Source organism: Aotus nancymaae, unplaced genomic scaffold (genome assembly GCF_030222135.1).
Source record: "Aotus nancymaae isolate 86718 unplaced genomic scaffold, 86718_ANA_hifiasm-v0.15.2.pri h1tg000007l, whole genome shotgun sequence".
Taxonomy (NCBI): domain Eukaryota; kingdom Metazoa; phylum Chordata; class Mammalia; order Primates; family Aotidae; genus Aotus; species Aotus nancymaae.
Genome location: NW_026988418.1, coordinates 4,169,073 through 4,196,478, shown reverse-complemented (window position 1 = coordinate 4,196,478; position 27,406 = coordinate 4,169,073). Strand labels below are relative to the sequence as shown.

The 27,406-nt window shown below is 54.1% G+C and overlaps 1 protein-coding gene across 1 annotated transcript in view; it reads right to left on the bottom strand.

The window, feature by feature from the left end:
- Positions 1 to 27,406, bottom strand: part of KCNQ4 (potassium voltage-gated channel subfamily Q member 4) — a 57,957-nt gene that overhangs the window by 18,911 nt on the left and 11,640 nt on the right. The window contains exons 2-8 of the mRNA XM_021672125.2: positions 5,181 to 5,271; positions 4,397 to 4,523; positions 4,012 to 4,187; positions 3,210 to 3,335; positions 2,708 to 2,818; positions 2,433 to 2,528; positions 286 to 374 (exon numbers count right to left, since the gene is read on the bottom strand). Coding sequence (XP_021527800.2) covers positions 286 to 374; positions 2,433 to 2,528; positions 2,708 to 2,818; positions 3,210 to 3,335; positions 4,012 to 4,187; positions 4,397 to 4,523; positions 5,181 to 5,271 — 816 coding nt within the window. The remainder of the gene's footprint in view (positions 1 to 285; positions 375 to 2,432; positions 2,529 to 2,707; positions 2,819 to 3,209; positions 3,336 to 4,011; positions 4,188 to 4,396; positions 4,524 to 5,180; positions 5,272 to 27,406) is intronic.

Below are 27,406 nucleotides of genomic sequence, written 5' to 3'. Positions count from 1 at the left end.
ATGGGTGAGCACGTGGACTGCCGGCACTCCAGGAGCCGGGGCTCAGCCATGGGGCGGGGCTTCACCAATGCACTATGTCTAGTGCTCACCCCTTGCCTGGGCATAGCGGAGTGGAGTAAAGGACACTCCAGGCTCTGAATTACGTAGGATCTGCAGAGCCAGCTCAAGGTGCTCCCCTGGGAGCCATCACCCCCTTTCCACCCTCCAGGGCTGAGTCTCAGCCACTTGTCCTCAAAGGGCATTGCTGCCAGCCCCCCACCCACCCCCACCCCCAGCAGGACCTACCTGAAGGATGGGAGGATACTGTCATAGTAGTACCAGGTGGCTGTCAGGTAGGCCCGGCTCATATCGGTGGAGTACAGGCGCCATGCAGCCTGGTGGTATGGGGGATGTGAGGGATGGGGCATCAGTGAGGCCTCTCAGTCTCCACCAGCCCTCTCCCTGAAAGAACCCAGTCCTTGGTCCAGTTGTGGGTTACCCAGAGCCAGAGGCCAGTTCCAATTCCACAGCTACCGACAGGGGCAGCCAGGAAAGCAAGGCCTAGAGAGAAATGACTTCCCCGAGATGAAGCAGATCAACGTCAGAGCCAGGGGCCTTAGAGCACAGAGGTTAAGAGCTGGAGCTTTGTTGTCATGCAGACGTGGGTTTCTAATCCCAGCTCTGCCCCTTATTAGGGAGGACGAATTAAGTAAAGCTTCAGAACCTCAGTTTCTTCACCTGCAAAATGCATGTAATACCATTTGCCTAGCAAGGTGTTGTGGGGATTAAATGAACAGTTGTATATTAAATGCCAAGCTCAGTGTCTGGCATATAGTAGGCACTTCATGCCAGGTTCCTCCATTAAACACTCCTATTATTCTCCTTATCATATTTGATAAATACCTATTCATTGTGTATTTGATTGATATCTTTCTTTCCCCCTAGATGTAAGCTGTGCCTTGGTTACCGCTGTATCCTCAGTGCAAATATAGTGTCTGGCACATGCGGGTGTTTTGCAAATGTTTTCGGAATGCCATTATTATTACTAACGATGCCACTCCATCTTTCCCAGCTGCCTGTCACCCCCCATGGGAATACTAAGGACTGAGAGGGGAGGAAAAGCATTATCTACCAACCCCTCAGCATCCATGGGCTTGCAGGGCTTCCTCTGCAGCAGGAGGAATAAATGTCAGACAGGAGGAAAGACTGGCCCTCTCCCTCCACATAGGAAGAGCCAGGGCACTGAGGGGACTGTGAGTGTGGCCATGAGGAAGAGCAGGGAGGCATGGAGGCTGCTAGGCAGGACAAGGCAGAGCTGGGCCCTGGATGCCTCCCTTCTTTGGATGCCTCTTGTCCTTAAGGGGCTGCCACTGCTGCCCTAACCAGCCAGGCACCCTCCTAAGACAGGAATATTTTTACTTCCTGCTTGCCTAGGCCCCTGGCATGGGATGGGGAGCAGCTGCCAGAGCTGTCTCATTAATTATGGGCACCACAATACCAGCTGTCTCTCGGCATGGATAGTGCCAGCCGCCTGCCCCTACAATGCCCCTCAGAAGGCCAGCTCCCAGGGGACGTGGCCATTGTGCCCCAAGGGACGCTAAGAAGAAAAGGCTGAGCTGGTGGCTGGAGATAGCAGGGACAAGGAGGAGGGTTCCACCCTGGGGAGGAGAGATAAGGAGGGGTTGAGTGAGGCTTGGGTTTGGGTCTCAGAGGGTGACATGCTGGAGAACAGGCAGAGAAGGGCTGGGCCAGTATTCCCCAAACCACTTCCTGCAAGGAGTTCTCTTATACATACCCCTGACTAGCAAAAAGCCAAGGTCTAGTCCCAGGGTAGCAGAAAATCAGAGCCCTGGCCTTAGCCCACACACAGTCAGAACATGCCATGACACAGAGGGAAACTGAGACCACACACTCCTGGCTTCTTACTCACTCCTCTGGCTGTTCCTTTTCTGTCTCCTTGACCAGTTCAACTTTGCTGACCCACCCACCTACTAAATGTTGAGGTTCCTAAAAGCCAAGTCTGGACCATCTTCTCTTCATTTGTGTGAGTGTTTGTGGAAGGAATGAATGAATGAATGAATGAATGTGCTGGGGGTGGGGCAGGCTTACTGCTGCACAGCTGACTGGGGGCAGCAGTGGGTCTCCACCAGAGGCCTCCTGTCTGGGCTCTGCCCCTCCCCAGGCCCTGTGAAGTTGGGCTGGAGTTGGGTGATAGGGCAGCTCTGGGTATTCCTAAACCAGGCATTTGGTGCAGGAGAAAGTTTCTGGCACTGTCAGTGAGCATCCTGGTTCTGTGTGTGACTTGGCATGTGGCCTCAGGAAAGTCACATAGCCCCTTTGAGCTTCAAAGTGGAGTCACAGTTGGGCTGGGGACTTGGGTCAGCACACAGGGTTAACACACCAGTGCAGTCACATGGCCCTGCTCCTGGGGCTTCTTCCTGGGCATCTTGTACCTGGATGAGGTTGGCTGCCGGCATCCTCCGCTTCTCAAAGTGCTTCTGCCGGTGCTGCTCCTGGACCTTCAGGGCAAAGCCAGAGCCTAGGATGCCCTAGAGGGATAGGGCATGGTTGGGAAATGTGGTGGCAGTGGTGGGGCAATAAGAGGCTGCAAGGGTGTCCCCATCTCTGCCCCTCTGAAGTGCCCCCGGCTGCCCAGGCAAATATGTGACAGGGGCTGAGGAGGTCCCACCCTCAGCCTCCCCCACCAACTGAGCAGGAGGCAACTCACAGCAGGCAGGGCAAAGAAAGAGATGCCAAGTAAGGCGAAGCCAGCAGCCAGGACCCTGCCCAGCCATGTGTGTGGTGTCTTGTCACCATAGCCGATGGTTGTCAACGTAATCTGGAGACACAAACAGATTACTGGCAGGACTGGTCATGGGGGCCACCTACAGCTTGTTGGGGGTACAGGCAGGTAGGAGCCTGATCATGAGTGAAGGGGTCCGTGGTCCCCCATGGGGGATGGTTAGGGTCGTAGATGGATTCCCCCTCTTATGGGCTGGTCAGGGGAAAGGGGTACAGTCACAAGGGCCTGATGTGGGGGGACAGAGGCAGGTCCACCAGAGCAGGTTGGGGGTTAGCATTGGGCTGGTCTCATGGGGGGTCCCAGTTCTACTGAGAGGGCAGGAACAGGCCCGCTCAACCCTAAGTCAGAAGTCACAATGGGCAGACCTTGGGAAGTTCCCAGGGAGGGTCCCAGGGAGAAGGGCAGCCCTGCAAAGACCCTCACGCACCGTTCCCCACCAGAGCGAGTCGGCATAGGAAGAGAAGTCAGAGTTGGCGTCCTTCTCGGCCAGGTAGACCAGGAAGGAGGCAAAGATGAGCACCAGGAACCCGATGTACCACGCGGTGATCAGCTCCTATGGGGAGGCAGAGGGGCGCGGTGAGGAACGCTGTGCCTGCCTGGCAGATGTGGGGGGTTCCCACACGGGAAGGGGATAAAGGTCCCCCATCTCCCGGAGTCCCAGGTTCACTTTTCTTTCTCACCTCCTCCCATCAGGGCGACCCTGCCCCGCCTTCGCAAAACCGCCAGCACTCCCCCTACCCTGACCCCCATTTCCACCTGCCTGCCTTGAGTCTCTGGGTTCCAGGCTCAGGCCTCCAGCACCCTGCCCCACCTTGCCCCGCCCCCAAAGCTCCACTTTCAGGCTTCCATCTGGGGCCTACTCTAGCTCCGCTCCAGCCCCACCTTCAGGCCCCACCTCAGCTGTCCACTCGGCGGTAGGAGTGGTCCTTCCAAACCCAGAAGCTTCCAAGAGAAACCCTCAAGCCCCGCCTCTCCGGCCCCGCCCCCTGGTCTGGTCCGGACTCCTAGGCCCGCCCCCGCCTAACTCCGAGTCCACCTAGCCCCACGCCATGAGACCCCGCCTCCTGCTCGGGCCCCAATCCCCGTAGGCCCCACCCCTTCCCGGCACCAAGACAACCTCTCAGGCCTCGCCCCGCGTCCCCCGTCTCCCCCGGCCCTCTCCGCTCTGCCTTCTGTGCTCGTGCCCCAGACATGCCCTCGGGCCTCCGCGCGCGGCCCGCAGGCCTCACCTTGCTGTGCGCGTAGACCACCGAGCCCAGCAGCTTCCAGGTGCCGCCGCGGCGGTCCATGCGCACCATGCGCAGAATCTGCAGGAAGCGCATGCTGCGCAGCGCGGACGTGGCAAAGATGTTGCCCTGGGTGCCCGCGGCGATGACGGCCACCGAGGCCACGAACACGATGAAGTCTGCAGGGGCGGGGGGCGGCGAGATCACAGCCAGCCCACCCAAAGGACGGGGGACTGGCACTTCTGGGGCCGTGACAGGGGGCTGGGGAGGGATGGGGAGGGTCCATTGAATCTGTGCCGGTTGCCAGGGTCAGAGTCAAGACTGGGGTCAAGGTGACACCCTCGCTCCTGGGGTCAGGGGTCTGGTGGGGCGGGGCGCGCCTCATTACCGATGACACAGAAGGGCTTTCTGGCGAAGCGGAAGCGGCCCTGCCATCCTCGGTAGCGGCAGCAGCATCCGGCGGACCAGACCCGGACGATGTACTCCAGGCCAAACACCACGATCATCACGAATTCCTGTGGGACCAGGGACCTGAGTTCTGGTCCCCACTCTCCACAACCGATGCCCAGGTCACAGCGCGGACCCAGCCAGGAGTCCCTGGGTTAGTGGACCAGGGCTTCCTTGGACCCCTCTCCTGGAGGTTCCTTGACTTGAGGAGGATTCCGAGGGCAGGTGGCCCCTTCCACCTCCCAAGACTAAAAGCCCAAGTATGTACTCCCCTTCTCGCCCCTAAGAGCTGATTGGATTTTTCTGCTTCTCAATCTGCCCTCCCGCTCCCGGCCGTCTCAGACTCCCTAATTCTGACCCAGTGACATAAGGGGTGGCTGGCTGTCAGCTGTCTCCTTCTGAGGGGCTTCGTTTGGTGTTTTGTGTTTAGGCAAAAACTAAACTAAAATCCACCACATGTGGAGTTTGCAGATTTTGTCCTGAGAAGGGGTGGAGCCTACTCATTTCTATTCCGGACGCATCATAAGCCCTTGTATAGAGGCAGGAGATCCCCCAACACTTGCTATAAAGTGGGGATGATGCCCAGAGAGGGGCAGCCACAGCTGAGGGAACACAGCATAGCAAGCTGCTCTCTGAGCCATGGTATGACTCTCTCCACCTTCAGCCCTCAGCCCAGAGGTGCTACCTCACACAGCCCCCCTCAGTCCGGGGCTCCCAGCACTTACCAAGATGAGGAGACACTCGTTGGCAAGTTCCTGATGCTCCTGAATAGTGGACAGCACAGACAGCACCAGGCAACTGAAGACCAGCAAAAATCTGCAATTGCAGCATGAAGGAGAGGATTAGTTTGTTGGAGGGACAGGACGGTCAAGGGTGCCTCTGGCAGGGGGCTACAGAGCAGAAGAGGAGAGAAGCATTATTTTCAGAGAATTACTTGGAAATCAGAATCAGAATTTCCTGGAATTACGGCCCTTTGCTGGGCACCAAAGGCCACAGCCCCCAAGCCCCAAGCTACTGGACCTCACAACTGTCTCAACTGCCCCCTGCCGCAGGCTGCAACTCAGAGAGATAGTCACTCTGTTGTGAGTAGCAGGTCTGTCTGGGCTGGCAGTGGAAATAGACTAGCTCAGGGTTCCTCCAGGCTCAGCCACCCACACACAGTGGCCTCGGACCCAGCTTGGTCTTAAGATGCCTTGGGGAAAGTGCACCAGAGGTCAGCTGGGGGCTCAGGGAAGGTCGGTGGATGAAGGAGGGACTTTCTTTCTTATGCACTCCAAAGCAGCAGGAGACTGGCTTCATCTGCAGAATGGGGACAACTGCCCCTGCCTTCGTGGAATTAAGTAACAAGACAGCTAGAAAAGGAAAGAGGATCAGGGAGGACAGGTGGAGAGGGAAGAATGCAGCGGGGAGAGGATGTAGGGAGGGAATCGGGCAGTGTGGAGCTGGGCCATCGAGGCCAGGAACTCTCCTGCAGACAGTGTGAAACTACGGAGTGGCCCAGAACCAGATGCTTAGAAATGGAAGGAACCTTAGACCCCAGCTCATCCAGTATTTCCTTCATCCCCCATTGTACCATGAGGAAACAGGTTCAAAGAGGAAAAAGGACTCACCCTTTGTCACCCAGTGTGCCCAGGACAGAGCTGAGATTAGAGCCAGGGTTCCCAACTTCCTATCGGATGGGAAGAGGACCAAGGGCATGAGGAGAGGAGCTGGTGGTCTTGGCGGTATGTGGATGGGTGAGGGAAAGCGGGGTGAGAGGACACGGACTGCAGACACAGCAGAGGCGAATGAGGTGGCCTTCAGGAGCACCCTCTTTGGGATGGGGTTGTGCTGAAAATGCACGTGCCCTGGAGGAGACTTTGGAGGGAACGGGCTTCTCTGGAAATACATCCCTGTGTACTGGCCTGCCAGCCTTCCCATATGTCCCCAGTCTCCCCCGCTCTGTACCATTGCTAGCACCCTGCATGCTGCACAGAACGCCTCACATCTGCACCTGCGAGACTGCTCACCCTCCACACCTACAGGAACACAAATGCTACATGCTCTGCAGAGTCTCTGATTCCCCCACCCCACTATCCCTCCTTCAGAACTGCCAGCTCCTGATGCTTGCCTCCCTGTGTGTGGCCCAAGTCACTTTCTACGTGGCTTTATTTATATTTATGTTTCATGGTGACCTTAAGGGCAGCAGCTCGAGGTCAATGAGACCTAAGTTTGAATCCCAGTCCTGCGTGTGTGTGTGGTTTTGGGAATGTCACCAGCCTTCTCTGAGCCATCTCCTTATCTGTGAAGTGGGGGCTATGGGAGGAAGTCATGCAAAGGGCGTGGCTTGGCCCTGACCCACTTACACCTCCTGGACACGAGCTCCTGACCTTTCTGGGGGGCAAGTGTATGCCATCAAATGCCCCTGGGTTGAGAAGGTAGGTGGCAGATGTCGTTAAAGTGTTTTGAGTGAATGAGTTCGAGAAGCGCTTATTCCTTGGCCATTTCCAGCCCAGAGCTGAGTCAGCAAAAACACAGAACATGGGAGAGCAGAAGAAAAGAGCACCAGCTCCTCCTGTTCAATAATTAATCAAAAAAGGGCAGCGGCCACACACACCTGCATCGGGACTGCAGATGAAGCAGAGTTTGGGACCAGAAGGGCCCTCCATGAGGTCATCTCATGCAGCCCCTTCCTCCGGGAATGGCCACAGTCAGGACCTTGTGAGCCTTTACTCTGGCCTTGACAGACACCCTCCAGTCCCATTGCTTGGCTGACCTCAGAACCTCAGGCAGCAGTGGGCCACTCTGGGGCCTTCTTCCTGAGCATTTCATTAACACTTTTCTTTTTCTTTTCTTTCTTTCTTTTTTTTTTTTTGAGATGGAGTCTTGCTCTGTTACCAGGCTGGAGTGCGGTGGCACAATCTTGGCTCACTGCAACCTCCGCCTCCCAGGTTCAAGCGATTCTCCTCCCTCAGCCTCCCGAGTAGCTGGGACTACAAGTGCACGCCACCATGCCCAGCTAATTTTTGTATTTTTAGTAGAGACAAGGTTTCACCATGTTGGCCAGGATGGTCTTGATCTCCTGACCTCACGATCCCCCACCTCGGCCTCCCAAAGTGCTGGGATTACAGGCATGAACCACCGTGCCTGGCCATCATTAACACTTTTCCTGCCACATCAGTATTTACACATCCATAAAATTTCCACTTCACAATAGGTTAACTTAAAAAAAAAAAGCAGATTATAAAACCTTAACGGCAATGTGATTCCAATGTTTGAAATAGAGATGGTTTTCACACACATACCTAGAGTCGGCAAGGCTTATCTATGGGTGGCAAAATTAAGTGATTCGACTTTTGTTTTGCTTTCTGCTTATGTGTATTTCCTAATTTTTTTGTTTGTTTTTTGAGACAGGGTCTCACTCTGTCACCCAGGCTGGAGTGCAGTGGCATGATCACAACTCACTTCAGCCTTGACCTCCTGAGCGGAAGCCATCCTCCTACCTCAGCCAACTGAGTAGCTGAGATCACAGGCACATGCCACCACACCCACTAATTTTAAAATTTTTGTAGAGATGGGATCAAACTGTGTTGGCCAGGCTGTTCTCAAACTCCTGGTCTCAATGCCTCTGCCTCCCAGATATGGGAGCATGAGCCACTCGCCCAGCCTTTATTTCCTAATATGTTTTTTTTTAGAACGAACATGGGTTTTTTGGGTAATAACAAACTAATATAACATTTAAAATGCATTTCCTTAACAATATAAACAGGAAAAGCCCACTTTGAATCCTGTCCCACCCCTTTACCACAGTCATCTCTGCCATTTAGTAGGTGTGAGGGTGTGGCAACCTCTCCCGGGTGTCCAGCTCGTATGTCCAAATGGCCTGCTCAATGACGCTTCTTGGATGCCTGGTGGCCTCTCAAACCCAGCACCTCCAAACACCAGCTCTCAATTTGTCCACGCGTCTTCCTCACCTCCAGCCTATCCATCTCAATAGCGGCACCACGGCTCCCCCAAGGCTCAGGCTCCTTGATTCTTCCTTTCCCTCACCCTGCACATCTCCTTCTGAGCAGATTCCATTGGCTCTACCTTCAGAATCTATCCCTGGGCAGGCCAGATCATACCATCCCAACAAAGCCGCCAGCTGGCCTCCCTGCCTCCGCTGTGCCTGAATGTGACCACTCTCTTCAAAGCAGCCAGAGGGATCTTCCCACAATGCACAGCTGGAAACCATTGCTCTCCACAAAACTCTCCTTGGACTTCCATCACACCTAGAGAAGGAAAGTCCTACTCTTTGGCACCCCCAGCAAGGCCCTGTGAGGTCTGTGTCTCCACCCCCGCCTCCGAACTTGACCTCTGCACTCTCCAGCTGGCTCTCTGTACCCCACTTATTCTGGCCTCCTTGTCAGTCCTGGAACACAGCTAACATATTTCCACCTCCAGGCTCTGAACCTGCTTTGCTCTTTCCTCTGCCTCATCCAGGTCTGTTTGAATGCCACTTCCTTGGAGGGGCCTCCCCAGCCTTCCCCCTCTCTGAAAGAATGGCCTTATCTCCACTCTCTTGATCCTTACTCTGACTGACTGATTGACTTCACAGCACTATTGAAAGACTAAGTAAATGAATAGCAGGAATTCACTCTAACCAAACATCGAAACACCTTGTCACCAAACCAAAGCCCACAACAGTTTGTACCCACTGAAGAGGTCCCCAATGTACATCCATCCCTGACTCCTTCAGATGCCCCATGTCTTTCCTAAGAAGGCACGCCTCTGACCTTGACCATCTCCATATGGCAAACACTGATTAAAAAACCCCCGCTTTAACCCACTGGCTGAGAGTTTCTATACCCTTGATACTCTCGTTACATTTGAAGGCATGTACTTGGACTGATAGAAAACATCCTGGGGCCAGGTGCAGTGGCTCACGCCTGTAATCCCAACATTTGGGAGGCCAAGATGGGAGGACTGCTTGAGTCCAGCAGATCAAGGCCAGCCCAGGCAACATTGTGAGATGCTGTCTCTACAAAAAAATCAAAACAAAAATTAGCTGGGCATGGTTGTGTGCACCTGTTGTCCCAGCTACTCAGGAGACTGAAGTAGGAGGATCACTTGAGCCAGGGAAGTTGAGGCTGCAGTGAGCTTCGATCTCAGCACTGCATTCTAGCCTGGGGGACAGAGCCAGAACCTGTCTCTCAAAAAAAGAAAAGATCCTGTGTTCCAGGCACCTGAATGATTATCCGTATCTTCCAGATGAGGAAATAGGGCTCAGGGAGGGACAGATCTGCTCAGGATCACACAGTGAATCAGTGGCAGAGCTGCAGCTAGAACCCCAGCTCAGGCTGACCCTCAAGCTGCCTTGGCCTTCCTGGGGGCGGGGCGGGGGGCGGTTTCCTCACACAGGGACAGCAGAAGAGAGATCAGTATCTGGAGATCAGGATTAGAGGAGACAAGGTGAAGGAGACCCTGGGCTGGGGTCTTGTTGTGCCTGCCAGAACTAGGGTGTGGCTTCATTCATCCAACAAAGGACTGTCTAAGGATTCTCTCTGGCCCCCTCTGAGACCTCAGTTTCTCCATCTATACAAATACAGATGAAACATGGGTGCTGGTTGGCCTGGGCCCTTTCTAATCTCCCCAGCAGACAGGCCAGACTAGCAGCCACTTTCTAGAACATTTTTGCCCAGCATGTCTCACTGCAATTTGTGGCCCATGTTCTTTCTCCCTTGCCCAGCCCAGGAGGCAGAATGGGACAGGCAGGTGTCTCCTGGCTGGCCCTCCCTGGCTGGGCTGATCACAAGGCTTATACAACCATTCCTCTCCACATCACCCTTCTCCCCATCCCATGACTATCCCACTTGTTCAGGAGGGAGCAAGAGGATTAGAGATGAAAAAGTGAATGGTTTGCAGAGATTTGTGGTTTTCAAACTATGGTGGGTGTCAGAGTCACCTGGAGGGCTTGTTAAAATACTGATTTCTGGGCCCTATTCCTACAGTGTCTGATTCAGTCAGTTTGAAGTGGAGAATCTGCATTTCTACAAAGGTCCCTGGTGATACTATCGCTGCTGCTTTGGGGACCGCACTTTGAGAATCACTGGTTTAGCTGATGGGAGCAGTTGTGGCTGACTCAATTATTAGCCAGCTCAGGGCTTTTTAAACAACTGCAATCACCACCTTCTCCCCATTTATACCTCCTCAAGTCACTGCCCAGAAGCTGCCACAAGGCAGGAGGAGGGGGAAAGCTCTGCTGGGAAGGTGGCTATCATGCTGTGACCTGAAGTAATAACCCTAACTGCTCCTGCTGGCCAAGGGCTTCCTATTGGCCAGGCACCGTGCCAGGCCCTCTGCATGCGATGCCTTAATTGGTTCTCACAATAACCCCATGGAACCATACCATAATCACCCTGGTAAGGAGAGGGTGGCTCAGAGGGGTATCCAATGGTGGCTGCAGAGCTCTGTGAATATACTAAAAACCACTGAATCGAACACTTTAAAAGCACTTTTACAGTATATGAATTATATCTCAATAAAGCTGTTATTCAAATGAGAGAAGAAAAGTATATTAATTTCTCCAAAGTCATAAGAGCAGGACCCGACCACAAGACCACCTGGACCACCGGGCCCTCCTAAATCTCTGGGCCTCAATTTCCCTGTCTGAAACACACACGAAGGTCGGGGACAACTCAATGATGGTTAAGGTCCCTGTAGCTTGGTGAGTCTCCAGCAGTGGGGTGGAAGGGAGAGGATCAGCCATCAGCTTAGCTCCAGATTCTCTGTGGATGTCCTTGGATCCAGCTCAGGTCTGTCTCTTCACACTCACTGTGCGTTTGCCCAGTGTCCATGGCGCTCTCTCTCTCTCTCTCTCTCTCTCTCTCTCTCTCTTTCTCTCTCTCTCGACATGTCCAACATGTCCCTGGAAGGACAGCTGCTAGGAGGCCAGGCCAGAGAGATGGGGATATGACAGGGGTAGGGGAGATGGTAGGGAATCTCACAGCAGAAAAGAGGTTGTCACCTGACCCCTCTGGGCTATATTCACTTCAGACACATTAATTATCATCTACACTCAGCCAGGTTTATTGTAAAACCAGAAATGAATAATCCAGGTCCCAAGGAATTAACAACAAAGAACATACGCAGTGGTGACGGGATGGGCAAGGCCATGACAGTGTATTCAGGGGGTTTGGGAGAGTCCCAAGAAGGGAGGGATCAGTGAAGACTTCTTGGAGGAGGTAGCTGGACAGGGGTGGGATGCCCCAGGCAGAGGAAGCAGGATGTGCAAGCAGTGGGAATGTGGCCATCGAGGCAGCCGAGGCAGCCCAGAACAGCCAGCAGCAGTTCTGGTTGGTGCAGCCTAAAGTGAAGGGGGCAGTGGAAAAACCAGAGAGGGCCAGATCCCTTGAGTGGCACTCTCAGGCACTGTGAACATGGTTCCAAAGGCAATGGGGAGTCATTGTGGAGTTCTTTTTTGTTTTGTTTTTTGATGGAGCCTCACTCTGTTGCCCAGGCTGGAATGCAGTGGTGTCAGCTCACGGCAACCTCTGCCTCCTGGGTTCAAGCAATTCTCCTGCCTCAGACTCCTGAGTATTTGGGATTACAGGAGCCCACCATCACGCCCGGCTAATTTTTGTATTTTTAGTAGAGATGGGGTTTCACCATGTTGGCCAGGCTGGTCTTCAATTCCTGACTTCAGCAAGTGATCCACCCACCCTGGCTTCCCAAAGTCCTGGGATTATGAGCCACCTCGCCCAGCCAACTGTGGAGTTCTAAGAGAGGAAATGACACAGTCCAATTTGTGTCTCAGGGCCACCACTCGGGGCAGTACACAGCGTAGATCAAAGGAGATGAGACCCAGCAGAAAGACCAAGAAGGCTCCACAGTACCTCAGACAAGAGATGACTGTGGCCTGGCCCGGGATGGTGGCCGCAGGGAAGAGGGGTGGATGGACTGGGGAATACTGAGGGAAGTAGGACTTGGTGATCAACTGGAAATAGGAACCACGAGGGAGAAACAACTTCTCTATTTCTGGTTTGGGCATCGGATGGATGAAGGTGCCATGAGTCCCCTCTCGGGAGAGGGGAGACCCCGGTAGAGGAGCAGGTGTCGGGTGGTGAACATGTTAAGAGAGAGAGGGCTATGGGCACTGAGCAGACACCCATGAGTATGAAGAGAGAGACCTGGCTGGAAATGCAGATTTGGGGGACACCAGGGTAGAGGTGGTGACTGAGGTCACAGGAGCAGCTGAGATAGTCCAGAGAGCATGTGACAAAGTTAGAGGAGGACCTGATGGAGCCCCAGCGGTGCAGCAGGAACAGCGGCCCTCTACGCAGACTGGGAGGGATAGCCAGAGAGCTGGGAAGGAAAGCAGAAGACAGAAGTCTCAGAGAGGCCACGTGAAGAACATGTTTCAAAGCAGGAGTGGACAACAGTGTCAAATGCTGCCAAGAGGTCAAGTGAGATAAGGCGTGAAAAATGTCCCCTGGATTTGGTGACACATTGGTCACTGGGCCCCTTGGCAAGGGCAGCCTTCTCTCAGGAGAGGAAGATCAGAGCAGGCCCAGATAAAGTGAGGAAGGGGAGGGGTAATGAGGAGGTAGAGACAGTGAGTGTAGATTTAACTATTTGAAGATGTTTGATTGCAAAGAAGAGATTGGAGATCATAGCTGGAGAAGGTGACAGGGCACAGGGAATCTTTTTTTTTTTCTTTTAAGATGATAGAGCCATAGTGGAAGGAGCCAGGAGATCAAGAAGATGGAGTTGAAGATACCAGGAGACAGGGGGAGTGATCAGTGAAATGAAGTCCCTAAGGATTGGGAAGCTGGACTCCAGAGCCAGGGAGGAGCTGGTGATGAGTAGGAAGGACCCCTCCAGCTTCCACTGGGACAGGCAGGCATGTAGGTGGGAGGATGCTGCAGGAAGGGAGGAGGCTGACAGCCCCTGCTCACTGGGGGCTGCTCTGGGAAGAAGAGGCAAGGCCCAACTCTCAGAAGTGGGCAGGAGGGTGGGGTGGGGGATCTGAAGAGATGGAGGAGGTATGGAGCTTGGGAGAGGAAGGTGGGAGAAAAACCAGGCCTGGAGAGGGAACACAGGACCATTATCCTCAGCAGCAAGGATGGTTCTACAGACCTGGAACATCACAGGCGCTCAGCACATGCATTTTAGGGTTTTATTTAGTTTTTTTGTTGCTGTTTGTTTTTAAGGCTTGATTATCCAGTAGGAAGCAGGCTGTGTGAGAAGAGGACCCCTCCCCACCCCCAACTACCCACTAAGGCCAAGGTAAATGAAGATTCAGACCTTGCCCCCTCCTTCCTCCAGAGCTTCCTTCCTTCCCTCCCTCTCCAGCATCCCTCCCAGACTGAACCCCGCCAGTGTCTGGGGACTGCCCAGCCACCAGCAGGTTCCCTGATTTCTTTTCTTTCGAGACAGGGGCTTGCTCTGTTGCCCATGTTGGAATGCAGTGGTGCAGTTATAGCTCACTGCAGCATCATTCTCCCAGGCTCAAGAGATCTGCCTGCCTCCGCCTCCTGAGTAGCTGGGACTACAGGTGCACAACACTACACCTGACTAATTTTTTGATTTTCAGTAGAGACGAGGTCTCGCTATTTCCCCAGACTGGTCTCCAACTCCCAAGCTCAAGTGACGATTCGTGCATCTGGCCTGGGGAGCGTGTGACTCTTTCCTTCCTCTCCAGACCAGGGCCCAAAGGCAGAACTCTGTCTTCCCTCAGCTGGGGCACCCTGAGGCCAGTCTGTTCTCATTCAGCCAAGGTCCCCAGAGAGCAGAAGCTACAGCCACCACCACCTTCCGGAAGAAAGGGGTTCCTTCAACCCCAAACCAGAGCTGATACTGAAGAAGGGACTTCAGCTAGACTTGATGGGCACTTCCTGACAAGGGGGTGCAGTGCAGCCTGGAGGGCCCCAGACTCCTCTAGGGAGAGCAGGCACTTACTTTCTCCTGCAGTGGAATAAGGGGAGGGGCACTAAGCCAGGCCTCAGAGCGAGGCTCTTTCCAAGAATCCTCAGGGGTTGGGAGGAGAAGTTTCCCCTGATCCAGCGATTCTAAATATGGCAAAGGGAGCAAGAGCACGTGACCCAGGGCCCTACACCAGGGCCGCCACCACTGCTGCCGCTGCTTCTCTGAGCCAGAGGCTTGCGCTGGGGCTTAGAGCTTGTGATGGGGTCCTGATGGAGCCTCAGTTTCCCTGTCTGCAACATGTAGGTGGAGGACTACTCAGTAACGGGCAAAGTCCCTTCTGCCTTGCGACTTTTCAGCAGTGGGGTAGAAGGGAGAGAGTTGGCCCTCAGCTCAGTTTCTCTGAGGCTGTCCCTGGAGGGACAGCAGCAGCCAGCACATAGAACAAACTATGAAAAAAATGCCCCTTCTTGGAGGATGGATTAGAAAAAAGGCATTCCTGTTAGACTGACAAGTTATAAAAACTTGACCCCTCTAAATGAATGCACATCCCTTCCTCTGGGCTGCCCCGCCCCCAGGCACAGGCTGGATTCCAGTGCCCCTCAACCCTCTCAGCTGGCCCCTTTGTGGTGCCCAGACCGCAGAGCAATGTGTGACAATCCTGTGGTTGGCTCCACGCGGCTCTCCTGGCTGCCGGTGATTTGTGGACTGCTGGAGACCAACCGAAGAAGGGCCCACCCATAGGCTGGGTGGAACCAATCGGATTGTCTTTCTCAGGAATGGAACTAAGAACCACAGAGGAAACTTGGAATAGGGCAGAGAGATGGGCCCTGAGACTGCACTATGCTGGAACCTCGTCCCCTTGCTCTCTGTCCCATGAATCCAAAATGTTTGAAGCCTCTACAGGATTCTTCTCTTTCCTTACCATATCTGTCCTCCACCTCCAGATGCCAATTTTTCTTTTTCTTAATTCCAAGTGTGATGGTACGGAAGCCAGTTTTTATTGAGTCAGCTTAAATGGTCTCTGTCCCACGGGACATGAAAGGTGGTGTCTTCTAGACAAGGTATTTGATGAGGAATAGCTTCCTCCTCTCCCACCTGGACCAGCCCCAAACCTTTTGACTTGTTCTTCCTGCTTCCTTCTGCCATGCCAGCCAGCCCACCTGCTGCACCAGGTCAGTGGGCTGAGCAATGTGTTGGCAAGAGCCAGAGTGGAACAAAGAGGACACAGGGGCCATCCATCTGTTGGGACTGGCCAGACAGTACTGACTTCTCAAACAGGGAGATGTGGGCCCTCCCAAGCAGGATGCCATTAAAAGAAAGGGTAACAATGGGGTGGAATCCAGGCAGCCAGGATTTGAGAAACTCATGCAAGATGGCCAGTGGAAACCTTCCCTCGGTTCCAATGAGCAGCTCTGTGCAGATTCGGGTGGCTCAATTTTCCATGCTGGCTTTGGCATAAAATTTCATGTAACAAAGAGCTTTCTTTGCTGCTTTTTTAAAAAGTGTGAAATCCACCGACTGCGGGCCCAGGCCCAAACTTCTTAGCATGATTGTAAGGAAAGCCCCACCCACCAAGCCAACTTGCTCTTCACCAGCTGGTACCCAACCTGGCACCTGGCACTGCATTATCATAGTTCTGCCCCCGACAATGGCAAACAGAGCTCCTTCCCCCTCCTCACCTTTACTTATGCTGTGTCTGAGCATGAGCGGGGTTAGGTTGGAGCCCCCACCTCATGCTCCCTTAACCCCCATCCCACCTCTATGCCCACCTCCGCTGGGAAGTGTACCTCAACACGTCAGAAGCTCTGTGTGAGTACCTGCCTCTTATGAACCAAGGGCTGTCTCTGGGTAGGAGTCCTGCCCTTTGTACCCAGAATGCCCTATGTCTGACCCAGAATGGATCTTGAGAGAAGGGTCAGCCTCTCGCTGGTACCACCCCCTCCCCTGTGCCTGTATGGCCCTTCCTGTCTCCACACCTGAACCCTCCCCACAGCAGAGGGGATTATGAGGGAATCAGGGCAGGCAGCAACTCCTGGGAGCCACACAGCTTGGAGCCACACAACTCGGAGCCACAGGGCACTCACTCATTCATTCATTCATTCATTCAGTCAGTCACTATTCACTGGGTGCTCACCAGGCACAAAAACAATGTCCCTGCTTCATGGACCTTACATCCCAGGGTGGGGAATAGATAATAACCAAATAAAGGTTCGAGTTGGGCTGGGCGTGGTGGCTCACTCCTGTAATTCCAACACTTTGGGACGCCGAGGCAGGAGAGTCACTTGAGGTCAGGAGTTTGACACCAGCCTGGCCAACATGGCAAAACCCTATCTCTACTAAAAAAAAAATACAAAAATTGGCTGGGCATGGTGGTGAGCACCTGTAATCCCAGTTATTCAGGAGGCTGAGGCACAAGAATCACTGAACCCAGGAGGCAGAGGTTGCAGTGAGCTGAGATGGCACCACTGTACTCCAACCTGGGTGACAGAATGAGATTCCATCTCAAAAAAAAATAAAGGTTCAAGTTGTTGAATGATGACGGAGAAAAAGTGAGAAAACGGGAAAAGGTATGGAGTGGGGGGACTATTTTACAGAAGGTGGTCAGGAAAAGCAGCTTTGAGGAGGTGACATTTGAGCAAAGATCAAGGAGGGAATAAGCCATGCAGGCAGCTGGGAGAAGAGAGTTCCGAGCAGAGGGAAAAGCAAATGCAACACACCTGAGCCAGAAGGGTGCCTGCTGTGTTCCAGAACCACTAGGAAAGGAGTGGTCCCAGAGTGGAGTGAGCAGGGGGAGAGGGCAGAGAGGCAGGGGAGGTGGGAAGCGGACCATCTACGGGCTATGGTGAGGATCTTGGCTTTTATTCTGAGTGAGATGGGGAGTTTTGAGCAGGGAGTAGCTCAATCTGCCTTATGTTTAAAAAGATCCTATAGGCTGCTGGGTGAACAGACTATGGTGGGGAGCGGGAGGAGGGAGTAATGATGTTTGCCCTATTGTGAGCTGGAAATGCCAGTGACTTTTTTTTTTTTTTTGGTTTTGTTTATTTTTATTTTTAAGAGATGGGGTCTTGCTCTGTTGCCCAGGCTGGAGTGCAGTGGCTATTCACAGGTGTGATCACACTACTGATCAGCACAGGAATTTTGACCTGCTCCGTTTCTGACCTGGGTCAGTTCACCCCTCCCTTGGCAACCTGGTGGTCCCCTGCTCCCAGGAGGTCGCCATATCGATGCCAAACTTGGAGGTGAGTGCCGACACAGGGCACCTGATTGGCATAGCTCACCACAGCCCAGAACTCCTGAGAGCCACACAGGAGTGTGGCTCAAATGATCCTTCCACTTCAGCCTCCTGAGTGGCTGGGACTATAGCCATGTGCCACTTCACCCTGTGAGACCTTTTTTTTTTTTTTTTGAGACAGGGTCTCACTTTGTTGGCCAGGCTGGAGTGCAGTGGTGCAGTCATGGCTCACTGCAGCCTCAACCTCCTGGGCTCAAGCAATCCTCCAGCCTCAGCCCCCTCAGTAGCTGGGGCCACAGGTGGGTGCCACCATGCCCGGCTAATATTTATTTATTTATTTATTTGGAGACAGAGTCTCACTTTGTCACCCAGGTTGGAGTGCAGTGGCGCAATCTCAGCTCACTGCAACCTCTGCCTCCTGGGTTTAAGTGGTTCTTCTGCCTCAGCCTCCAGAGTAGCTGGGATTACAGGTGCATGCCACAACACCTGGCTAATTTTTTGTATTTTTAGTAGAGACAGGGTTTCACCATGTTAGCCAGGCTGGTCTTGAACTCCTCACCTCAGGTAATCCGCCCACCTCGGCCTCCCAAAGTGTTGGGATTACAGGCATTAGCCACCGCGCCCTGCTTATATTTATTTTTTGTAGAGGCGGGGTCTCCCTATGTTGCCCAGGCTGGTCTCGAACTCCTGGGCTCAAGCAATTCTCTTGCCTCCATCTCCCAAAGTGCTGGGATTACAGGCATGAGTCACCACTCCCAGCCAATGACAGTGACTTGTATGAGGGGAAGTGGAGGTGGCAAGATGTGACCAGATACTGGCTATATGGGCACTGAAAGGTCCTTTAGAGATCAACCAACCCTGTCATTTATAGATGGGGAAACTGAGTCCTAGAGAGGGGCCTGGTTTACCTGTGATCATACAGTAGATCAAACACAGAGTTCGGCCCGGCACCCAGATTTCCTGATTCCTAAGGCAATGTCCTTTGGATTTCCCCTCTTTCTGTAGAAGGACTCAGGCACCTGCCCCTCACTCCTGCCTCAAAAATTCCCTCATCCTGGAGCCAGGATGGGACCTGCCCCTGCCCTTCCTGCTGCATGTGACCTTGTGACACTGGGTTCAAGGATTGCCCAGTTTCCCAGCTACTTGAACCTGGCATAGGTCAGGGTCACCTCTAAGGAGACTTCTGTCTGAGTCAGCAGAAGCTGTGCACTATTCCACTATTTAGGGGAGGCAGAGGGAGGGAAGAGGCCAAAACAGGGGAAAGAATTCGTCCCTGCCACTGGGTTCTCAGTACTTCCAGGGCAGAGAGAGCACCAAGAGCGCACAGGGTGGAACAGGAGGGCAGAGTCCCCTGGGGAGCTCAGGTGCTAAGACAGCCCAGCCCGGAGTTCTATAAACTCAGCCATTGAGGACCCCACCCAGTGGGTGGTTTGGGGTCACAATGAGGAAGAGGGGTTTCAATGCCTTTGTTTCTAATAAGCAAAGCAGCATGCAAACTCACAGGCCACACCTGGGGCATCTGGTTGCAGCTACCCTGAGAGCCAGGCTCCCAGTGGGAACCCCAAATCCAGGACTAGCCAGGTTGAATCCATTGGGTCCTGCAGGCTGGAAAAGGCTTGCTGTGTCACTTGAGGCCAGGAGCACAGCTTCTCTGGGCCTTTTCCACAGCTAAAGTGGAAGGGTGGTTGGGAGGGTCTTTAGCTGGAAGCTGGGAGGACATCTGCAGATACTTCTTAGTTTCCTCTGCCTGTAAAGGGAAAGGCTGCCCAGCCTGCAGGCCAGCTGATGGAGGCAGGATCCTGTGTGGTGACTCTGAGAGGGGTGTCAGGATTGGGGGCAGCAGAGGGAGAAGCATAGAGCATGGACAGAGCTAGAAAGCTGGGTCGGTGGATTCTCTCTCCTGACTCCGCCACCAGTCAACTGAAGACTCGAGAAACTGTGTCTGAGTCTCAGCTTATTCCTCAGTGGGAGGAAGGGATTGGGTGGGAGTCTCTGAGGGCCCTATTTTTTGCTGATCTATCTGGGACTGGCAATTCCAGCTTCCCTAATGGGAAGTGAGGCTGTGGACGGCTCCTGAAGCTGCCAGTCCTCGGGGACTTCCACGTTCTGGGAGTCTCCAGAAGAGGGTCTTTTACATTTCATTTACATGGAAAGTTTAGAGGGACCTCCTTCTACCTCCAAAATTCTCCCATAGTTGAATAATGATAGCAACGAGGAGTCAGGGAGGACCAAACAGAACTTCCAGTAACTTACTAACCACAGAAACGGTGCTGGAGATCTGGGGAAGGAGACACACTGTATCTCTGGTCCTGATGCCCCCTCCTCTTCTAAGTGAGGCAGACAGTCCCTAAATGTATCGCAGTCAAAAGAATGCGCTTAAATTCAGCTCTGCTCTGCCTTGGCTGTGTGACCTTTAGCAAGTCAACTGTCCCTCTCCGGGACTCAGTTTCTTCGTCTTTCTAATGGGACCAGTGATTCCAGGTCTGGCAGTCTGGAGGCAGTGGTCTCCCCGATGAACCCGCAGAGGGGTTGCAGAAAGGCTCGGGTTCACCTTGGGACACGGGAGGCTGACACCGGGCGCGGCTTCTCCGGAGAGGTACGGGTTCCTGCGGGTAGGGCTGCTCGGGGACTCCTGCCCCAGAACAGCTCTCGGCCCCCTTCTCCCCGCCCAGGCCCTTCCTCCTCAGCAGGGGCGGCACTGCTCCGCACTCCCGGGTGCCCCCGGCCCGCCTTGGCGAGGGCGGGGCTTACGGGAAGGGGCGGGACGCGGTGGGCGGGGCTCTGCGGCCCTCGGAGGGGCGGGGCTTTGCCGACGCCAGACCCGAGGGCGGTAGGGGCGGGGGCGGCGCTGCGGCTCCGGTTACCTCCCCGCGGCCACCCCCGCCCGGCCGGCTACTTTTTCCGTTTCCAAATTAACAATTGAAAACGCGGCGGCCTGAAAGGCGAGCAGCGGGCCAAGTGGAAAGTGTGAAGGTGCCGCCGCGTCCCCGAGGCCGGGGGCGGAGAGGGGGGACTCAATGCCACCGCCGCCCGGGTCTCGCCCACCCACAGACGCCAGGTGCGGGCCCTGCTCGCCCCAGGACCCAGAGGAACCCAGGCCCTTGAGCTGAGTCCTAATCTGATCTGGCCCCTGGTACCGTTCTGGCCAGGGTCGCAGGACCCAGTGCCCAGGCTCGGGGTGGTGCCAGCCCCCGAGGGGACATGGGGGGAGCTCTAGGGCTGGGTTTCCACTCTCGAGGCTGAGTGCCTAAGTGGGGCAGGTGCCAGGCTGCACCCTCACAGCACCATCCTAAAGGGCTCTTGGAGTCAGGTAGTTTCACGTGTGACCTCAAGTAAGTCACTTCACCTTACTGAGACTCAGTTTCCTCATCTGGAAAATGGGGAGAGACGACACGCCGACCGTACAGATAGTGAGGAATAAATTACTCAATAGGTAGAAACTATTACTATCTTTTGTGGATAATGATAATATTGAGTCCCAAGTCCCCTTCTCCCCTCCCATCATAGCCGAAGGAGTTGTCCACCAAGGGAGAATACTGGAGCTGAAGTCCAGTATTCTCGTCCCCTCGCCTCCTCAGGACCTCCCCTAACCCCACCTGACAGATAAAGAAATCAAAGTTGGGTCCTTATAAAGGTCTTGAAGTCAGGAGTGAATGGGAAGAACTAGGCCTGAGCCCAGGTCCTGACCTCGAGGCCCAGGCTTTTTTTTACAGAGACAGGTGCTCCCTGGGGCTGGCATCCTGGGTATGGGACCCCTTACCCTCTCTCATTGTCCATAGAGGTGAGTGCTGACAGGGCAGCTGGAACAAATGAGTAGGTAATGGGGAGAGTCCCTGTTCCCAGGCATCCCGCCCAGGCACAGAGTGCCAGATGGTAGACACTGGGGATAGATACAGTTCCTGGTCCTCCCGCCTGGCAGAATGTAAGCTTCATGAATGCAGGTACTTGATCTCCTTCCTACTTTCTCTCCAAAACCTAGTGCAGGGCCTGGTGCATTGTGGTTCTCAATAAATGTTGAGTGAGTGAATGAATAAATGAACAAATGAGTGGTCCGGCCAGCTGGGAAAAGCCTCTCATACAACTGTGACCTCTTGCCTAGCCCCTTGTGTGAAGTGGCCTGCTTTGGGGAGGGGTGTTAGGGTGAGCGCCCCTCTTTCCAGTCTGGAGACCTTGGGCAGTGGAATAGCAGAAGAAGAAGACAGAAACTGAGACAGAACAAAGGAGGAGGAGACAGGAGATGTGGTCCCAGAAAGCAGAGTTAAGATCACCTCTTTCTTCCTAGCCCCCCAAGTCCCACTCCTGGCCAGGCCAGGACTCACCCCCATTCCCCTTCCCCCCAGCCAGCCTCTTCACTGACCACTACAATTCCAGCCCCCCATTCCCAACTCCAGTCCACTTACCTTGCAGTCTGAGTGCCTCATCCTCAGCCCCTACCCCATTTACAATCCTACAACAGCTTCTTACTGTTACAATAGGAAATCCAAGCTCCTTAGACCAGTGTTTGAGGCTGTACACACACCCTAAGCCCCAGCCACACTCGACTTCCCCACTCCCTGTACATTTCCACGTTGGTGGCTTTTGTGCTGTCTCCCCTCCTTGGGCTGCCTCTTCCACTCCATCAATCCATGAACTGCTTTGAATAGAAGAGCTCCTCTAGCTCCTGGTTAGGATCCCAGGGCCCCTGTGGGCCCTCTCAGGAGCCCCTTGTCGCTCTATTCTACAAGAGTGAGAGTGTTCCTACCCGCTTACTCCTCACTGAGATCCACCCCTCTAGAGCAAGGCCAGTCTGGCTCCTCCACATCCCACAGGCTGGCCCCAGTTGATGCTCAGACAGTATCTGGGGAGTGAACAGAAAGACCTTGAGCTTCAGTGAGTGGGACTTTCACACTGTCCTGTGAAGTCTGAGAGTTCTCGGTAAGGCTGTCTTGGGGTTGCTGCAGAGGTAGGTGGGTTGGTGGGTGGGTGAAAGGAGGATTGATGCAAGCTCATCCCTAACTCTGGTGGGACTGGAGAGAGAGTACAAATGGAGACCCGCATACCATAAGTCTAAATATTTAAAAGTTTCAATCAAGTTAACAAGCTGTTAAATAAAATACGCTTTATCCTTCCTGACACATACACCTTCATAATGATCTGGAAGGACAGGTTTGAATTTTAGTTCTTGGACTCCTTGGAATCCCATGCTGGAATCTGGCAGGGAAGGGAGAGCCAGCCCCTGCTACCCTCCGATCCTCAGATTCTCTTCCCACACTGGGCCCATCCCTCCCCAGGAGGGGCGCTGGGTACACTCCTGGGGGTGCCTCAGCCTGCTCTTCCAGGCTCTTGCCATGCCCACTGCAAACAGCCGCCCTTGAGCTTAGGTGTACTCTGACAGCCCCTGGGATGGTGAACTGGAGAAGGGCCCGTGCAGACCCGGAAGTAGGCATAAGTAGTTGGCCAGGGAATTCCAGGGTTACCTGGAATGTGTTCTAGAACAAGGAGGATCATGTACAGGCTCTGGGTTGGTATGCCAGGGCCATATAGGCTGAGTGGGTCCCAACCTGTGAGTCCACCCAGAGCAACCCTGCTTTGATCTGTTTTATATACTGTGCTTCTGTGTCAGGTGTCATTCAAAGAACCAGATCTATGGCTTAAAACAGTTTGAAAAACTCAAATGTAGATCCTACCCGCTACTGAACATGGGAAGCTGGGGTTACCGGGAGGCCAGTGACTGCATTCAGGCAGAGGGTTGGAGCAAATCCAGGACACAATCCCAGGTCTCCCTCATGGAGGCCAAGGCCTGGGAGCACGCTTCTGATCAGTAAGACCTAGGGCCTCCAATGGGACAGGCCACCAGGAGGTGGTGAGTGCTCAGTCTCTGGTGGGGTCCAGCGGGCCTGCTGCCATGACAGGGGGCTGGACCCTCAACTCAGGTCGCCCAGCTCATGAGTAGAGAGGCCAGACCAGGCCAGAGAAGGAGAGGGAGTCCTGGTATAAACAACCGTGGGGGGACCAAGATGTTTTCTCGTCTCCCAGGCGACGGCAGTGTTTACTGCCTAGCGAGGAGGGGGGCATGGCCCACACATTTGCCTCCCTGACTTGTAGCCAAATTTTTCCAGGAAGGGGTGGCCCAGGATGAGCCCCAAACACTCCTACTCTGCACCCCAATTATCTTCCCCAACTCTGTCCCAACATGCGCCCTAAACCTCCCTGACATCGCCCCCATCCTTCAGTCCCACATGCTGCGTAGCACTGCACCTCCATCAGTCCGGAATGTCCCAGTGTTGCCCCCTAGCTCCTAATTCTGCTCACAGAGTAGGAGGGTGGGGAGCAGGGTCAGGACAGGGGAAGGCCCCAAGCAGAGGAACTGGGTGTGTGCCAGGGATCTGAGCTGGGGCTGCTGGGCATGGGGCAAGGACAAACTTCTCCCACGGCCCTGGCCAAGACAGAGGGAGGGCTGCAGCCCTCGGATTAGGAGAGTGCAAATCCCTCTCCCCAGCCCAGTGCCCACCCCATGCCTGTCATGTGAAGGGCATTAGCTGACCAGACCCCAACCAGGGAGGGGCTGGCAGGTGCCCACATAGTCATGCTACAGCCAGCTCCTTTGCCCAGGCAGCCAGGCTTAGGAGAAAAAACCCTTGATGCAGGAGGGCAAGTGGCAAGGTCCCCTTCCCCCACGGGGCAGCAGCTGCAGCCAGGTCCAAACACAGGGGCATAGAGCTTGGTGTGGCTTGAGTTCTAGCCAGCAGCCCAGCCCAGCTTCCATATACATACACACACCCTGCCCAGCTGACGATGGGCCTTGTTGAGACACCAACTGATTTTCAATGAGAGCACAGGCTCAAAAATGGGGCTGTGTCCATCAGGGGTCCTAGACAGGCACCTGGACCCCTGGGGTCCCAACCTGAGTCAGCCACTTCTCAGCTGAATAACCTTGGGCAAGTCAGTTCTCCTTTCTGACCCTCAGCATAAAACAGCATAATAATATCTTCCTCCAGGATTGTTACATGAATTCAGTGGGATTCACTGAACAAACAATAATTAAAGCCCACAGTGGGCACAGCATGCCTGAAAGGGCTTTGTGGACGTCAGTGGAGAGGGGACCTCCTTCCCAGTACAGGAAATGTTTTGGACCCTGAGGCTAAGGCTCGAGATGCAAAAAACATCAGCCCAAGACCATCCAGAGGGTGCCTAAGCCCAGGCCAGCCCCCGTGAAGCTCTGCAGAAGGGTTTTCACTGTTGTGTATCATTACTGGAGACACTAAGATGCTTGGACTGAGCCTGGTTCTGGGCTGGGCTCTACTGCTGACCTGCGTCAGTCCCTGCCCTGTTCTGAGCCTGCTTCCCTCTCAGAAGAATGAGGGGGCTGGGTGAGACCGGTGATTTCCATACTCTCTTGAGCTTCAAGAAAAAGAGCTGGGGCTGGCTGAGCTGCCAGGACTCTGCCCCTTCTCCAGGGTGTCCCTCCATTATCTGGGTCAAATCCCAGTGTACCCTCTTGGAACTATTTTAAGGCCACTATTCTAGGCACCCCCATGAACCCCAAGCCCATATCCCCAGACTCCCTTTCCAGACAACCTCACTGCCTGCACCTACTCTCTTTGCGTCCGAGGTCACACCCCCCACACACACCCCAGCTCCCAGCTCAGCCACACACATCTCCCCCCAAGCCAGAGTTTGCATAAGCAGCTGAACTTTCCCTACAGGCAAAGTCCTAGGGCTCTCGGTCAGGTTGGGCCAGGCCCTGGGCGGGGTTGGTGGACAGCTCTGGAGGAGGCACTCCGGGGGCTGGGCCCTGGGGGAAGGTAAAGGAAAAGGAGTGCAAGCTAATGGTATCCCCAGGGCTCCTTGCCAGTGTCCTTACCCCTCCAGCATCCTCCTTGCCAGTCCCAGAAAGGAGTTCCTAAAACACGAATCTGCTGTTACTCCGACATCGCTTCCTTCCCATCACCCTCTCAGGAAGTTGCAGCTCCCCAGCCCAGAGTCCTCCCTGCCAAGCCTGGCCCTGTCACATCCCAGCCTCTTCTCCAGATACCTCTTGCCTCCTCTAGTATCCCGCTCTTCTGACTTCTTGCTGTTCTTTGAAATGCCCTGTTCAGCCTCACTTCTGGGTCTCTGCCTGTGCTATTCTCTCTGTCTGAAACACTGTTCCTTGCTCCTTTTTGCCTGGCTGACTCCTACTTCTACGCATCCTTCAGATCTCAAGCCTCTTCCTCTGGGAAGCCTTCCCAGTCATGCCCAGTTTGGGGCTGGTCTTGGCCTCCTGTGCTGGGCTCCCACAGGACTCCGTGCTGCCTGGACAGTGGCACTTATCGCCCTGCCTGGTAACTGCCAGCTTCTTAGCCCATCTCCCCCAGGGAGCAGGGGAAGGTCTGATTCACTGGTCTGTCCCCAGAGTCTGGCATAGGGCCTGGCCCAGAGGGACTGGCATAAGCAGCTGAACTTCATTTAGAAGGGAAGTTTTCTCAAATGAAAGGGCGAGAGGGAAGGAATGAGTCCCCAGGGTAGAATCGGGGTGGGAGCAGGACCTTGAACTTTATTTATTTATTTATTGAGACAGAGTCTCACTCTGTTATCCAGGCTGGAGTGTAATGGGGTGATCTCAGCTCATTGCAACCTCCATCTCCTGGGTTCAAGCAATTCTTGTGCCTCAGCCTCCCGAATAGCTGGGACTATAGGCTCACTCCACCACGCCTGCATAATTTTTTTGTATTTTTAGTAAAGATGGGGTTTCGCTATGTTGGCCAGGCTGGTCTTGACCTCCTGACCTCAGGTCATCTGCCTGCCTTGGCCTCCCAAAGTGCTGGGATTACAGGCGTGAGCCACTGTGCCCAGCCCAGGACCTTGAACTTTAAGGCTCAACTGCTCCTCATATCACCAGGCAGACACAGTCGGGATGAGTTAAGTAGGTGAGATCACAGCCTCTGGAGCTAGACTCTTGGGGTTACAATCCTGGCCCTGCCACGTGTACCCAGGCAAGTCACTTAACCTCTTTGTGCCTCAACCTCCTCATCTGAAAAGCAGGCATAACAACAGTGCCTACCTCATAGTGTTATTGAGAGGAAAACGTGACAGGAGGCGGGGCAAGCTCTCGGAGCAGCCTCTGGCCCACAGTAAGTACTCAGTATGGTTCTGCTATTATTACCTTTGTTATTATTTATTGAGAGCCAGAGCAGAGAGGCTGGGACTCAGAGAGGGAGGTGACTGCTAGAAGCTAGCCAGCAGGAACGTGTCTCTTGCCTTCTCACCCCAACCCGGTATCCCTGATGTGCACTGATTACCCCCTCGGCCCCCCACCACAGTCCTGCAAACGTTTCCACCCTCTCCTGTCACAGAATTGTTGCACACTTGGCCTCTCCAGGCACTCAGTTGTCTGAGCTGGGCCCAGAAAACTCCCATCCTCTTGGGCACTCACCACTTCTGGCTGTGTGACAAGGGCAGTGTTTCACCTTTAAGCTTCAGTGTCATCTTCCATACAATGGGGATAATGATAGAACCTACCTCATAGGGCTCTTGGAAGGATTAAATGAAGCAGTGTGTGAAAAATATTTAGCACAATACCTGGTAGACATTAGACTATGAATCTTATTACTCAGTGTCAAAGTCTGTGCTTAGAACTCTAGCCTGGCGCCAGCTTCGTGCATCCTTTTCCTAGAGTTCCTTCCCCAGGCCTCCAGCCTGGGCGTCTCTGAGCTGCCCTCCAGGGGAGGCTCAGGAAGGAATTGCTCGTGCAGCCACCCTGCTTTTACAGGGCCTGTGGCATTCCACCTGTCCACCTTCCCCCATATGTCTCTTCCTCAGGGCTCAAAGCAGTGCAAGTGAAAAGTGAAAGTGAGACGAGGGGCCCAGGACCCT